This window comes from Hipposideros armiger, unplaced genomic scaffold (assembly GCF_001890085.2).
Source record: "Hipposideros armiger isolate ML-2016 unplaced genomic scaffold, ASM189008v1 scaffold_17, whole genome shotgun sequence".
NCBI classification, from domain to species: domain Eukaryota; kingdom Metazoa; phylum Chordata; class Mammalia; order Chiroptera; family Hipposideridae; genus Hipposideros; species Hipposideros armiger.
Genome location: NW_017731367.1, coordinates 6,673,772 through 6,689,170, shown reverse-complemented (window position 1 = coordinate 6,689,170; position 15,399 = coordinate 6,673,772). Strand labels below are relative to the sequence as shown.

General features: G+C 61.2%; 1 protein-coding gene across 1 annotated transcript in view; it reads left to right on the top strand.

Annotated features, from left to right (window-relative positions):
* HDAC4 (histone deacetylase 4) overlaps positions 1 to 15,399 on the top strand; it is a 178,220-nt gene that overhangs the window by 120,449 nt on the left and 42,372 nt on the right. Inside the window, exons 11-15 of the mRNA XM_019628371.1 lie at positions 786 to 898; positions 4,370 to 4,486; positions 4,572 to 4,770; positions 8,574 to 8,797; positions 15,104 to 15,361. Coding sequence (XP_019483916.1) covers positions 786 to 898; positions 4,370 to 4,486; positions 4,572 to 4,770; positions 8,574 to 8,797; positions 15,104 to 15,361 — 911 coding nt within the window. The remainder of the gene's footprint in view (positions 1 to 785; positions 899 to 4,369; positions 4,487 to 4,571; positions 4,771 to 8,573; positions 8,798 to 15,103; positions 15,362 to 15,399) is intronic.

Genomic DNA, 15,399 nt, shown 5'->3' with positions numbered 1-15,399 from the left:
CATTTGTTTTCTTTGGAAAGTTTTAACTCGATGATTCCATTGTTAAAATGCCATTAAACTGGACAGGAAAGCCTATAGCGCTGAACAAAGCCATGCATTAAGGCGAGTGTCACAGGCTTCTCGGAGCGTGTGGCCATATAGTAGCCGAGAGGCTCCTGGGGGTGAGACGTGTGGATGGAACACCTCTCTCCTCAGTCACACGGGAGTGGAGCCTGGTCCCCTTGTACCTTCAGTCACTTGGAGAAGATCTAGTGTCCCCACCCTGACCAGTCATAGAGCCGCTAGCTCTGGCTTCCCTGGACACCTGACATTACGCAGGAAAAATGAGAGGGCTTAGTTCAGAGTGGACACTAGCGGTGGCGGCTTTCTTCACGAGCACAGGCTGGCCTTCCTTGCTGAGTCGCGGAACTCCCGTGTCTCCTGGCCTGCGGTTGTGAGAATGTTAGTAAGTGTTCAGGGCTTGTCTGTCTGGTGTCTCAGATTGCTTGAAATTCACGGGAAGAAGAAAGTGGACAGTGTGCCCAGGTTGGAAGGCTCGGGGGGGCCGCAGGGAACCCAAAGGCTTGCACAACTGAAGACGGGACCGCGGGCGTGTTCCCTCTGGCTGGGGTTTCTGGGGGTCCGCAGGCTGACTGGCAGAAGCCCACGGGAGCCCACGCGGCCCGGGCCCCGGCAGACGCCTCCCCCGCCCTTGTCCTCCGGGACCTGTGCAGAGGCTCACGGGGTCTTGTCCTCCGGGACCTGTGCAGAGGCTCACGGGGTCTTGTCTGGTTTCTCGTTCACAGACTCAGCCTGCAGCAGCGCCCCGGGCTCTGCGCCCAGCTCACCCAACAACAGCTCCGGGAGCGTCAGCGCGGAGAACGGGATCACGCCCGCCATCCCCAGCCTCCAGGCCGAGGTCAGTGCCCGCCTCCTGTGTTCCTGTGCCTGCACCGGCCCACAGGGGAACTCAGAGCCAGGCTGCCCGAGGTGGCCGCAGATCACAGGCGCGCTCAGTCTTGGCTTTGGGGGCGTGGGGAGGGCAGAGAAGCGGGCACAGGGCCCCTGGCAGTGCGCCTGGTGTGGGCCTTGTCCTCCCTCCGGCCACAGTCGCCGCATGTCCTTTCCATGCGGATATGGGACTTCCCACAGGAGGTTCTGTCAGAACAGCGCTAAGCCCGCGTTTCCTCCTGGCCTCTTCAGAGCGTGTTTCACTCGCTGGGCTCACGGCATAACCGTGTCCACTGGCGTAGGCCACCCGCTTCCGTGTGTCGCCAGGGCTCTGCACGGCGGCCGAGAGGCACGTGGGAATCGCTGTTGGCTAAGAATGAACACATTTGCTATGTGTTGAGAAACACAACAAAGTAAAATGTCGGCCAACAGACCACACCTCCGTGTGTCAGGGAGACCTGAGTGACACCGGGCAGACAGTTAGGGGGTCAGGTGGCCCTGCCAGGGGCAGCGTTTCAGAGGCATCATGAGAACCTTGAGCCTCAGGCCCCAGGGGCCAGCACCTGCGTGTCAGACCCCAGGTGTGCTGCGGGCTAAGGGGGCCATAGGTACAGGGGGCCCTGGGATTGTGGAGGAACTGTCAGACTCAGGACTTCGGTGGTGAGGGGGAGCCCTGAGGGACAAGCGGTGGGTGGCTTCTTCGGCAGGTGGGGGGCCCTGGCGCAGGCTGAGTCGGAGCCGCGTTCCGGGCTGTAGGTCCTAGGACCGTCCCCCTGCGTTCCCTTCCCTCCATGTTCACTTTGCTCCCTCGCTTACCTCAGTGTCTCTGGAGCACCCACCGTGTGACAGCCCTGTGCCAGGCTCAGGGACCCAGGGCCCGGTGGCCAGCCGGGGACCCGCTTCTGTGTGGCTCCCCCGTGCTGACGGAGGGTCAGGCGCTGACCAGTTCTGGGGGAGAGCGAGAGAATGTCCAGTGTGAGGCCGCGGGCGGGTGACCCGGTGGGAGCTGCCCCGGTGCTGGCCGCAGCCAGACAACCCGTCCCCTTCCTGCCGCGCGGACCGTTCTGCTGAGCTCTAAGCTTTCGTAACTTACAGGAGCTACAGTTTATTAAAGACAGTTATTTAGTTTTCTCCCTAACTATTTAGAAACAAACACTGCCCTTCCAAAGGGTTGACAAACCTTAGTTGGGATACACAGGCCGCGTGCTGAGTAGTTTCATTTCCGGTTTCTAGGCCGACTTCTGGGAACTAAGGTCGCTGCTAGGAGCGAGGTTTGCGTTGCTGTCCCTGGTCCACTGCACCCCCTTGTTCTCTTGTGTTTCTTTACGCATCTGTTTCTCATGCGACCTGTCCCCCGCAGCCTACCTGTCTACGTGCCTTTTCAGATTATTAGAGTTTTAACAATGCTTCTGTGTGGATGGAGGTCACAGCTGAGGGTGGCCATAGTCACCTCAGAACTTGGCGTAGAAATGACTGCTGGAACGCGGGGTTAATGCTCGCTCCACCTGGCTCTAGGGTCCTGAGGTTTATGTCACGTGGGCAGGTGTGTAGCTGGTGGTCCATAGTGTAGGGGTGGCTTCTCTGGTGGGTCCACCAGGTTCCGGTTTAACCGCGTGCTCACTGTTACTAGTCACGTGGTAATGCAGTCACTGGAGAACACAGGGACCTGAGGAATGGGGGCGTCGGTGCGTCATCCGCGCCACTTGGTCACGCCAGCCAGCAGTGGGGGTGAATCCTTGACCACACGCCGTGTCCTTTGTTAGAAGGGGTGGCTGGCCGCTCATCTTCCCAGAGGCAGCGTGGGATCCTGGTGCGGGAGGGAGGCACAGGCCCGCACACCCCTCCTTTACACAGAGGATGTGGGGCTCCCTGCACCCCAGACAGCGACACCTGGGAGCAGGCGCTCCCCCCAGTTCAGAGGGGTGGGGTTGGGGACTGCCCGGTGGGAGGTGGGTGCCCAGTGTAGGGCTTGTGCCCCATGGTGGGGGAGTGCCCCGTTGGGGGGTGCCACTACACAGTCCATGAGAGAGTGGGCACTCCGTCCTCCTGCGGGGACTGGGGCTGCAGACAGTGCACCACTGTCCACGGTAACGTGTACTGACTTTCAGCCCCAAGTTTTTTTCCTTGGAAATGAAATTTTCAGGCACCCGAAGTGAGCCTCCTCCACAGTGATGCAGGAACTCGGCTGGGTCCGTCGCTAACGTCACTCTCCGTCACGCAGAGTTCTGTGTGCCAGCCCCCACCTGCTGGCTTCCGGCAGAGGCACTCAGCTGTGTCTGCTCCTCGGTGTAGCGCACGTGTGCTGTGTGTCTGCTGTGCAGGGGATGTGGTGGAGAATGCAGCAGCCCTTTCAGGCAAAGAATGTCTATTCTAGGAGTAAAAAGATACCAGATATCGCAGTGATTCAGCCCGGAGATGAGTGCTCCGGAGCCTCGCCCTCCTGTCTGTCCTCGAGTCCTTACTCCGCTGATGCTGCAAGATTCCGAGGCTGCTTTCTGAGAAGCGCGCGGCGCTGTTCACTGGTTTTCTAACTTAACAACATGTAGTAAACGAATTGCATGGATCAAAGGCTTTCATCTGACCTCCTGGTGTCCCCGTGTATAAATGGGCTGCCACGTATGTCCCCTGTGAGGACACTGCGGCACTGAGGTTCCTGAAGCCAAGCCTTTGCGTGCGTCTGGCCTTATTTCCTCAGAGTGGAGTTTTAGGGTCAAAAGGTCAGCCGTTCAGGCTTACCGATCCCCAAATTGTTCTGCGCGAAGGTGGGCCCGGTTTGTAACCCACCAGCTGTGCTGCTGTTTCTCTCGGTCAGGATGCTGTCACCATGTTCTGAAAACCTTTGTCAATTGATAGGCCTCTAAGTATGTTTCTAGGTTTTTAAATATTTTACTTCAATTAAATAATTTAAATAGTAAATTGATGTTAATAGTGAATTGGAACAGTAAATACATTACTGGTGATGTTAAGTGTTTATCATGATTTATTCTCCCTTAATAATTGGTTCTTCTTTTGTCACTTGTCTTCGCCTTTGGTGTGATATGTGACGTCTGTCTGTTGCCAACAGTGTCACTGTTTCTTGCCTTTTATGTGAAAAATATTTTCATCGATATTTTCCTCTTTGGTTTCTGCCCCTGATGTTATAGTTGGAGAGACTTTCCCAACTCTAAGAGTATGTGGTACAATATCTTATCCTAGGTCTTCTGATACTTGCGCGATGAATAAGCGTTTGAACAAAAATGAGAGTTTGCTGGGTCGTGAACCCTGTTGAGAGCTTGCGGCCGCTCTGAGACGGGCCGCCTGCCCGCCGTATGTTCGTCCACACAGTCTCGGCCTGCGTTTCGCAGACCGCGGCACTGCCTTCTCCTGTCTTGTCCCTTGGTGTGTGTTGCCCACGCACGGCCGCAGCAGCAGTGACAGTCATCGTGTGTTCTGTCTCCAGGCCAGCTTGGCGCACCGACTAGTGGCCCGAGAGGGCTCCATGGCCCCGCTCCCCCTCTACACGTCACCATCCTTGCCCAACATCACGCTGGGACTGCCCGCCACCGGCCCTTCTGCTGTAAGTAGGCGTCCCCGGGCCTGTGTGGCATGGGGTGGCTCTCGCAGGCGCTCGCCCCTGGGCCTCACCGCCTGTGCCTCTCCAGGGGGCGGCCGGCCAGCAGGACGCCGAGAGACTTGCCCTCCCGGGCCTCCAGCAGCGCATCTCCCTGTTCCCTGGCTCCCACCTGGCTCCCTACCTGAGCACGGCGCCCCTCGAGCGGGACGGCGGGACGGCCCACAGCTCTCTGCTGCAGCACGTGGTCTTGTTGGAGCAGCCGCCTGCACAGACGCCCCTCGTCACAGGTGAGCCCCTGAGTCGCGCACGCCACCCTCCGTCCATGCGCGCGATGCGACACACCAAGGTCACTGCACTGTAGGTGGGCACAGTGACGCCTGATGTCCCTTACACGTCCTGAGGCTCCCCTGACCTGCTCTCCATCGGGGTCAAGTTGAAGGCATAATAGGAGCCCAGCCGCCCCTGCTGCACTCAGTTGCCATCTCAGTGCGTTTTCTTTAATGGCCCGTCTGAGGGAGGCTTGTATTAATATTTAGAAAACACAGGAAACTTGTGGTCAAATTTGCATAGCTGCCACAGCACAAAGCGTTGCCTGCGGGAGAACGTGACAGACGCAGGGGCCTTGCTGTGAGAGGCGGAGGTGCCTGCCATGCGCCATCTGCGTCACCCAGGCTTCACGCTCGGCCTCCTGGATTTACAATCTACAGTAACCTCAGCTGCACCTTGTAGCCTCTCTGACGTGGACCTTAGTGGGAAACGCCGGTGCCGGCGGGCGCTGTCCTGACCGTGGGCGCTGCGGGTCTGGTCTGGCGGATTTGGTTTTGTTTTCTTGTTTTGTGCTAGTTCCTCTCTTCTCAGCAGTCGATTCTTCAGAGTCACAGGCTGGTCTGGGTGTGAGGACCCGTGTTCTGCCCGCTGTGTGTGTCCCGCTCGGTGGCGAGACGCTTCTGTCACGCAGATCACAGAGCAGGGTCTGACTGAATCCGCCAGGCGAGCTCCACCTGGAGCGCTCCTGTGTGTCTGTCAGTCCCCCACATGCTTGCATTAACATCACCGCCCTTTACAGAGTGGAGGGGCCGCGTGTGGGTGCCCAGGGGGTGGGAGCGCTCACGGTGCATCTCCCTGACTTTAGGGGACGAGAGGGTTCACCCGACATTGCAGCTCAAGGTCAGATGTCAGGAGGACGAGCCTGCATTTAGTCACCTACGTCCAACCCTCTGGGGTTCTGGGGCCACTGCTCACGTCACTTCATCAGAGAAGCGCCTGCCCATCACTCCTTGCTCACTTGTGCCCGTTACAGCAGTCTTAGTGTCACTTGTCCCTGGTTCGTGGAGAAGAACCTGTTTCATGGGCCCTCAGTCACCAGTGTGCAGACACCTCAGCTCTCCGGTTTGCTTCTGCGGTTGACAGTGGTGCTTTTCATGCTCCACGTGCAGCCTGGTGGCCCTTCAGCGCCCGGCCGCCCCAGCCCACGCCTGTCCTGCCTCTACCCTCCTTGCCCGGCAGGCTCACCCCTGTGCTGCTGGGCACCACCCCCCCCCAAGCGCACAGGCGCCTCTCCTGTGCGGCTGGAGGCAGCGCAGTGGCCAGGAGCACAGGCTCCCCGTCCCAGCTCCATCCCGAGCTCTGTGAGCTTGGGACGTCTCCTACGCCCCCTGTGCCTGAGTGTGCCGTCTGCGGCGTGGAGGCGTCAGGGGGTCTGCCTCGGCTGCGAGCTGAGTTTTAAGGCAGGGTGGCCTCTGACACAGGGAGCCCTTAGGTGTCAGATGTTAGGGCCGTGGCAGTCCCTTCGGGGTTTGTCAGTTCTGTCCCTCACTGCCCAGGTGGCCCCTGTCTGTCCTTCCAGGGCCTCGGGAGCACTCCCCTGGGCCCTCCTGAAGAGTCCTGCGTTCCACCTGCCACCAGACTCTCCTCAGGCCGGGGAAGCCCTGCACTTGTCCAGTTCAGTGTCATCCAGTGTGGAGCACCAGCTGCATGTGGCCATTAGCGTTGGAATTGAAAGTGGAAACTGGGTTTCTAGTCACTGGGGGTGGCGCGAGTGCGCCTGTGGCGGCCACATCCGAGGGCCTGGGGTGCCGTGCCATCAGCACAGACGACTCCGCCCGTGGCGGGCGCTGGCCTGCAGGGAGGCCTGGACCTTAGCACCCTCTCACTCCCCCACAGCTGGCCAGCTGTGCCTGTGTACTCCTCATCGACGAGCCACTGAGGGTGACTTCTGGAAGCCCCTGCCCTTTTCTCAAGCCCCCTTTCTTCATCAGGCCAGCTCACGTGCCCCTTGTCCCCATCCTCTGCCCCGTGTGCACAGCCCGCAACTGCTGCCTCAGCGTCTCCCTCCAGACACTGTCCTGGAGCCCAGAGCCTGCGTCCTGCAGCTCTGCCAGCCCTTCTCCCCAGCACCCAGCCTCTGATGCCTAGGCAGTACGCAGTAAATGTTTCTGCCATCGACCCGAGTGACAGGCACGGTTTCTGAGATGGCTTGTGCCTGAGCGTCACTGCCGGTCCTTTTTTGTTGGGTTTCCACGAGTGGTCGGCCCACACACTTACCTCTTCGTTAGTGATTGTGATGGACAGACGGACAGACGGACTGAGCCAGGACAGCTCCCAAAGCAGCCGCTGTGAGAAGGGTGGCTGCCCCGGTAAGGGGTGAGACTTAGGGACCCCTCCCCGCAGGCGCACGCGCCCGCCACTGGCTGGGACGTTCTCGATCATTAGCGGCCCAGGGGAGACACGCGGCACACAGTGTGGTTGACTGGTGAGCGAGCAGAAGCCTGGTGCGGCCCCGAGGCAGGTGAGGCCGTGGCCCCATTTCTAGGCAGGAAGGCCAGTGAGCCCCGAGCCCCTTCTGCAGCTCCACACACAGCCGTGGGCTCTGCATTGTTTCCCAGCTGGCTGAGTGCAGAACTCTGGGACCAGCGTCCCCTACAGGCCAGGGACGAGGTGGAGACGCTGAGCTCTGCCCGTGGGCCTTTGGGGAGGGCTGGGCGTCAGGGTAGGGGGCCCTGGGACAGCTTTCTGGAAAAGTGACATCGCTGCTGAGCCCTGAGGTGGGAGACGGACCAAGGACGGGGGGCAGCTGTTGGTACCTGGCGGGTCATTCTAGCCCCCTGGTCATTCACGGGGATGCCGAGAGCTGTGCGGTCTGCTCATTTGTGTTTCTCCCTGTCAGACGTCCTTGACCCAGGGTCATTCTCAGCCTCAGCAATGTCGGTTAGTGTTTTATTTACCGCAGGTTGCCAAGGAAAGGGGTTTGTTAGACCCGGTTGCCCATAGAACCATGGAAAAATGGTAAATTACCTAAACCAACAGTTTGCAAAAGAAAAACCAGATGGATGAAAAGCGTACAAAAGGAAAAGTGTGTAACTTCCTGGGTTTACACGGAGAAGGGTGCATTTTAAACTGAGCTTAGAATCCAACGCAGATTAAAACGAGATGGCCACTGCCCGCCCCCCAGACGCTGTTTTTAAATGCCCAGTCCAGGTGGGGGTAGAGAGCGGGTGGGCTGCTGAACTGCCGGAACCTTTGTAGAAATTTATAGAGAGATTTTGACAAGATCCATCGGGACTTTAAGTGTCCGTCTCCTCTTTCTGTAAAATCAAGACTTTCAGAGACCCTTAAACTGATTTCATCCTTCAGGACAGTTTTTTCCCCTCAGTTTCTGTGTTAGTTTCCATGAGTTATGGAAGTGCCATCCCGTGGACTTCCGGGACACATTGGAGGCCACCAGAGCCATCGCAGCCTTTCCGAGCATGGCGTGTAGCTCCTTGTTGCCTGCACTGGTGTTCAGATCAGACCCCTCTGAGGGGTGATTTTGCTGGGGACAGTCTCAGGCAGGGTGAGCTGCCTGTTAATGGCATCTACTTGGGTGTCACAGACAGTAGCCCCCAGATGACAACCTCTGTCCCCAAAGCCCGGGCTCCTGACACTTGGTGCGTGATGGAGTCACGCCCGGAGGGCTTCAGGAAGGAGGCGCCCGGGCGGCGGCTGTGGCGCTTGGCGTCTGTGCCCGTTGCTCACCGGCCCGCCCCTCTCCTGCCTTGCCCCCTTCCCCTCTGCTCTGTCCTCCTATGACCTTCAGACCGGTGTCTTTCAGGCCTGGGGGCGCTGCCCCTGCACGCGCAGCCCCTGGTGGGCGCAGACCGGCTGTCCCCATCTGTGCACAAGCTGCGGCAGCACCGCCCGCTGGGACGCACGCAGTCGGCGCCCCTGCCTCAGAGCGCGCAGGCCCTGCAGCAGCTGGTGGTTCAGCAGCAGCACCAGCAGTTCCTGGAGAAGCACAAGCAGCAGTTCCAGCAGCAGCAGCTGCACATGGGCAAGGTGTGTGCCGCCGTCCTGGGGGCGGGCGGGCGGGCGGGCGGCCACGCGCAGATGGACGGTCAGTCCTTGTGTGCGTGTGCATGAGTGCGTGCGTGTGAGTGTGCGTGTCCATCGTTCCCTGCCCAGCAAGCAGCTGTTGGCTTGGAACTGCTGTACGTGTGAGCCACTTGTCACTGTGTGGTGAACTCCAGTCGGTCAGCACTTTTTTCTTGAACATCACAAAGTCCCCAGCTTTTCAGTGGCGGAGCCCCAAAGCACACCTTCCAGGTCACTTGGCACTTGCAGCCCCTCGCCCTCTGGAATGACATGGCCCAAAGGGGTGTTGGGCTGCGGCCAGCCCACAGAGGCCCACAGAGTCCAGTGCCTGGAGAGTCGCAACAAAGCCATTTTCAGCCGGAAGTGGCAGGAAAGGTTAGTGTTGCCGGCTATTAAAATGGGACAACAGCGATTTCAGATGACCGCTTTCAAATGTGGACGTTTGAAATTAAGCATCTTTAATACGAGAGACTGAGAGGCAGCCACTTTGGAGACGAGCCCAGCGTTCCCTCAGGACGTCGCACGGCTCCCTCGGGGCCGCAGAGCAGTCCTAGGTACGCGTCCAAGAGAGCTGAGAACACAGCCCACACAGGACTCGCACACGGACGCTGGAAACAGCCCAGTGCCCACCAGCGGATGAACGGTTACAGAACAGGCCACACGACGGAGTGTCACTCGGCCCTGAAAGGGAGGGACGCGCTGACACTGCAGTGGGTGGGCCTTGAACATGTGACGCTGAATGAAAGAAGCGGACACGGAAGAGCCCACACACGGCGCGACTCCGTCTGTACAAAGCGTCCAGAACAGGCAGACCCAGAGCTGGATGATAGACGGGCGGTTGCCAGGGGCTGGGGGAGGGGCATGGGAGCGACCGCCTGCCCGTGGGGAGGACATGTGCCACCACAGCGCATGGGGACGGTTGCACAGCTGTTGGTACGCCGACAGCTACTGAATTACAGCGTACCAGTGTGAATTCTACGGTCTGTGAGCTATTATAGATCTCAGCGAAGCTGTTAGAAAGGAGGCGGAGATGCCAGGCAGCGTAGACGACTTTGTGAAGGAAACTGACAAATGGCGGATTTGGGTCAGCAGACTTGTTTCTCGAGGTGTTTCTTTCCTGGGAAAGCACCCCGATGCTTCCCCTTCCCGGGGCGCCCCAGTCCTAGGTCCTCCTGTCACACAGAGAGGCCCCTGTGTCTGCTTCCCTGAGGAATGAGAGGGCGGGGCAGGCTCGCGGATAAGATCGGGGAGGGTTGTGGGTTTGGATTCTGCACGGCGGGAAGATGGCGTGTGAGGAGCGGCCGCCCTCTCCGGGGTGGCGGCACCAGTGCGGCCCGCCCTGACCCGCGCTCCTTCAGCCCTCGCTGCTGCCGGGTGTCCTGTGTGCAGCCCCCCGGGCCTGGCTGGGTGTCAGGGAAGGAGACAGTCTCCAAAGGCACATCGTCCTGCCTCACGCCCCCTGGTCTCGGCTCCTTCAAGTCCTGGCCGTGTCCCCTCGCGATGGGCCCCCAGCCCCCAGTCAGCACTGCTGCCGAACCCCGTCCTCTTACCTGGCCCTCCTTCCCGGCCGGCAGTGACCGTGCCCACTGCTCACGCCCCGTGTTCTCATCTGCTTCCCCCGCTGGAATGTCAGCCAACGAGGACGGGGTCTGTGCTGTTCCCCGGGGGACCCAAGTGCCTGGCGCGAGCTGGCCAATGTCAGGTGCTGGTTTTGTTGGTGTCACTCATTGAAATGACCGTCTGCTCCACCGAGCCTGGCTCAGCCCCCGTGGGGTGCACAGGTGTTGCCTTCATGGACATCCGGGGCTCTGGGGCACCTCCCCTCGAGATGGCGGCTGTGTGGCTCCAGTGCGCCCCAGCGTGGTGTTCCCCATGACGGCCGTGGGACACGCCCCTGAGGGGACGAGCTTCGGTGCACTGCTCTGGAGTGGCGGGCCAGCTGCCCTGGACCAGATGCCCCTGTGCTCACCGGCACTAGGAAATAGGCTCCCACCGCCCCCCCAGGGCCCCCTGGGCCCCGCAGGCTCCCCAGTGGACAGCCCAGGGCAGTCAGGTGGGCGGCCGGCCCGCACAGCCCCGTGTGCACAGGGAAGGCACTCGCTGACAGGGCGACACGGGGCCTGCCAGGCCTGCTCTTCCTGTCGTCACAGCGCTTCACAGTCACCCTCTCATGCCAGCTCGGGCCCCTCGCTGTGTGACAGGGTAGGCAACACTGTTCCCTTGTGGCACGTTTTGAACAGAACCATCTAGAAGCTGGGAAATCTCCCAGGATTCTCTCATGTGACTAATTCACGGGAGGAGCGACAGGTGATTGAGATGTTTCTACGCTGTCCTGGGGCCTCAGGGGCCACTGATTGCATCTAGTGCCGTCAGGCGCCCGAATCTGTACCCTTGGTCTCGGAGGGGCCGCCCCAGCGGCTTGTTACCTGGGGGCACTTGGCCCCGCTCCGCACTGCAGCCTGTGCCCTGTGCCCTGTGTACGGTCCACCTTCCCGCACGGCTGCCCCAGCTATGTCACCAGCCCTTCGCAGCTGTTGCCGTCTCAGCAGCCGGGCATGGCCACCACAGTTTCCCTGAGGCCCGCAGCCGGGAGGGCTGCCCCCCTTGGCCAGTGGATGCAGGAGCTGGCTCTGGTCACCTTCTTGTTCTCTAGCTGTGTTACCTTGCACGAGGACCTGGTGCCTCACAGGCAGTGATTTAATAAAGGCTTGCTGCAGAGGGAACTTTCTGGAGAATGCGTGCCCTCGGGAGGAGTGGGCTTGGAGCTCCAAAGTGAAGCCAGCCTTGTGCTGCTGGGAGCGCCTGGGCCTGGCCTCGGGTCTGCTCTGTGTAAAGTGGGCGCGTGTGCGGAGGCAGAATTGCGTTTCTCCCTGAAGGAGAAGGCGGAAGGCGTGGACGGCAGCGGGAGGCTTTGCTGAAGACCACAGTGTCGCTCGGGTCCTGGAGGGTGGACCGACTGCGTTGCTCGGAGCTGCTGTGCTTCCCTTTAACCCGACCGGGGGGGCATGTGAAAATGGGACTGTTGTTTGGGTGGTCTAATTAGGAGCTCATCCGTCCAGCAGGCTTTAACCAGCTTGCTTTTGGCCAAGCTCAGTCTGGCTTTAGAAAATGTGTGTTCCAAATGCACAGTGGTGCGTGTTCTCATTTAACTGATGAAAGAGGGCTCCTCGGGTCCAAAGGCCACAAGGAGACAAAGAGCTGATTTGTCGCCCAGTTGGCTGCGGCCTCACTGCCAGCGTTCTCACCGTGGCGCTCGCCTGCGGGGCTGCTCCCGAGCCAGCTCTGCCGTGTGGCCCAGCCCACAGTCAGCCAGTGGGAAGCAGAGCTGCATTTCAGTGACAGGAGACAGAGGCCTCTGTCTGTGGCCTGGGCCCCAGGAGGCTGGCTGCTCAGGCACCTGCGTCACTGCTGAGCCGAGAGCCCTGGTGGTTCTGTGACACAGCCTGCTCTGCGTCACAGGGAGGCCGTTGACGCAGGCCGCCCACCACTGCCCTGGTGACAGCCCTCCAGGCACCCTGTGTCCTGCGGCCACGCTGGGAGCCTCTGTGCCTCGGGGATGAAGTGAGCTCCAGGAAGCTGGCGGCAGCTCCGGTGGCCCCGCCAGAGCTCCTCGGGACGGCGTCAGCACGTTCCTCCTAGGCCTTCAGGAATCAGTGCTAGGGCTGGGCTCTCCGTGGAAGCCCTGGTGCCCCAGCACCTCTCGGGGGGCCTGCAGGCCTCTGCCCAGGAGCCCTGGGACACTGTGCCCATGAGCGGGCTGCTCCGGTCCCGCTCCACTGTGCTCCTCCAGGCAGAGCTGTGCTGGGCCCTCGCCACCTCAGGCCTCTCCCTCCTTCCCCCCGACAGTCCAGCGCTGCCACCCACCCACCTCCCGGGGCTGCAGCCCCCACCAGCCCCTGCCGGGACGGGGCCATGACCTCAGGAAGCTCCCTAAGTGGAAAGCTGCGGGAAGAAGGAGGGGACGCCACACTCCTCGCCTAGGCAACCAGGCACAGAGAGCCGGGGGTGCCCGGGCACGTGGCAGAGTGCCCCAGGACGCTAACCGGAAACCTGGGAGACTGCACACATGGAGCCCGTTCCCCTCCCAGCACATCACGGAAAGGGGCCACAGACGGCGCTGACGGCGGCCGGTGACTGGCTCCTTCCCCCAAGAACCACCCACACGGCCTCATCACTGATGAACCAGCACATGTGGCAGGCAGACCCTCGCCCGCCCACCGTCCCTGACCGGCACCCACAGCACCTGCCCCAGACACCGGACGGCTGGCCCCTCCCCCACATCTGGCGCGCTTTGCAGAGGAACTGGTCAGACACTTGGACATGTCGGCCTTGGACAGGTCACCTAAACACAGCTCGTGATCGTAGCTGGCCCGAATCGGACCAAGAAAGGCCATAGCGATGTTGCCGGACCACTGAGGAAACTTGAATACATGCAACAAAGTAGCTCATTAGTGAGCTAAGTTTGTGAAGTTCCCAGGTGGGAGGTGCCCGAGGCTTGTGTGGGAGAGCGGCAGGAGTGTGCTGTCACCGCGCTTGCTGGGTTGGGTCACCGGCCACAGCTGGCCCTCACGGAGATCAGCAGAGGGAGGGCTGACCTCGGCGTCTCTCCCTGTCCTTCCGTCTGGCGTATCTAGGTGAAGGGCACACGTGCTTTCTTGTGTGATTCCTGACATTTTTCTGTACTTTTGAAATTTAGAAGAAAATGTTGGAAGGATAGGAGTGCTCTGCCCATTGAGCACACTTTCACACGGCCTCTCTCTACTCCCTTCTGCTAATATTCTGTTTTGTCACCACCCGGTTTTCTCTGGGAAGCCCCAGGGCAGCCGGGCCCTCTGTGACCACAGACACGCGCTTGCTTCAGAGTGGGGCCGCCCGGAAGGGCCTCCAGGTCCCCGCCCTGCGGGCTCACTCTCGGGACGCCCAGCACCCCCGCGTCCCACACCTGCTCCCGCCTGGTGCAGACTCGCAGGTCCACGCCGCAGGGTTTTGGAAGGGCGTCTCCGAGCAGAGCGCGTGGCCTGGTGCCTTCTTGTGACTGTCGCAGGGCTGAGCCCGAGGCTGCAGGTGCAGCCTCCTCGAGTCCTCCTCCCCAGGGCGGCCGGCCCCCTTGCCTCCTCCTCTCCCGGCGTGACCCGGCTGTCCTGGTCTCTGGCCTGTTCTCCACGTTCCCCATTGTTTCGCGCCTCCCTGCCCCGCCCCGCTCAGTGCTGGCTCCGTGAGCCTTGCATGAGCTCCGTGCTCGAGGCTTCAGCGTTCTCTCTGCTGGGTCCCTCCTGACAGCATCTCCCGCCATGACCTGTGTCCTGAACCCTCCACTTGGATCCCCTTCTCAAAGGACGTCTCCTCACGGGTCCGCCAGGCGCCTGGGTTTCGGCCTCTCCGGGCTGGGCTCCTAGCTGTCCCTCCAGCCTGGCCAGCCGCCTCCCCCGCTTGCAGCTGTCCTCTGCACCCAGCCAGGAATCCCGGGCCCTCCGTTCACTCTCCATGGCCACCAGGAGCCCAAACTGCTGCCCGGCCCTCCCCTCACTGCCTGGACCCAGCAGCGCCTCTTCTGGCCTGCCACCCTGGCTGAGCCCCCAAAATGTCACTTCTCCAAAGTGCTCCCCAGCCCCCCCATTTTCAGTCTGACCCTTTAGGGTCTTTCCATGGTTCTGGCAGGCATGTGCCACCCCCTTTGAGAAAACACAGCCTCATGCCTGTAGTCTGGAGAGCAAGGTTCATGGCATCAACCTGAGCCCCGTCCCTGTGTTGGGGCGCTGAAATCGCAGACACCTGAGGCCTGGGGGAAGGGAAGACGGGGAGTCGGGGGCGTGGTCAGCTGGTGAAGCGGGAGTAACGCTGCCCTTTCAGGTTGTGACCTCAGTGGCACCAGGAGGGACGTGGGGAAGGAATTTCTCAGCAGACGAGTGACCGGACTGGCTGGAGGAGGGACGGGTGTGCTCTTCTCAGCGGCTGTGGCCGTGAAGGAGGCAGGTGGCACTGGCCCGGCCCCTCGGTGCCCAGGCGCAGGGGTGGGTGGACCTGTGGCTTTGCATCGCTGCTCTGGCTGGGCGCACAGCTCGCTTGGTGAACGCACCGGTGCAGGCCTGTCCCTCCCGGGCTGGCGCAGAGCCTGGCGGGCCTGGCGTGGCTCCACCGCGGACAGCGCCGCGGATGCGCAGACGCACCTGGTGCGGTGGCCTTGGCCCAGGATGAGGACACACCTTCGTCTCTGAGATGCGCCGTCAGCCACCCCCTGGGTCACACCAGACGCGCCCCTCCTCTCTGCAGATGATCCCCAAGCCGAGCGAGCCCACCCGGCAGCCCGAGAGCCACCCCGAGGAGACAGAGGAGGAGCTCCGCGAGCACCAGGCCCTCCTGGAGGAGCCCTACCTGGACCGGCTGTCGGGGCAGAAGGAGGCGCATGCGCAAGCCGGCGTGCAGGTGAAGCAAGAGCCCCTGGAGAGTGACGGCGAGGAGGCGGAGCCGCCGCGGGGGGCGGAGCCCGGGCAGCGCCAGCCCACCGAGCAGGAGCTGCTCTTCAGACAGGTGACCCCACGGGGCAGGGTGGCAGGGTGGGGGGGCCT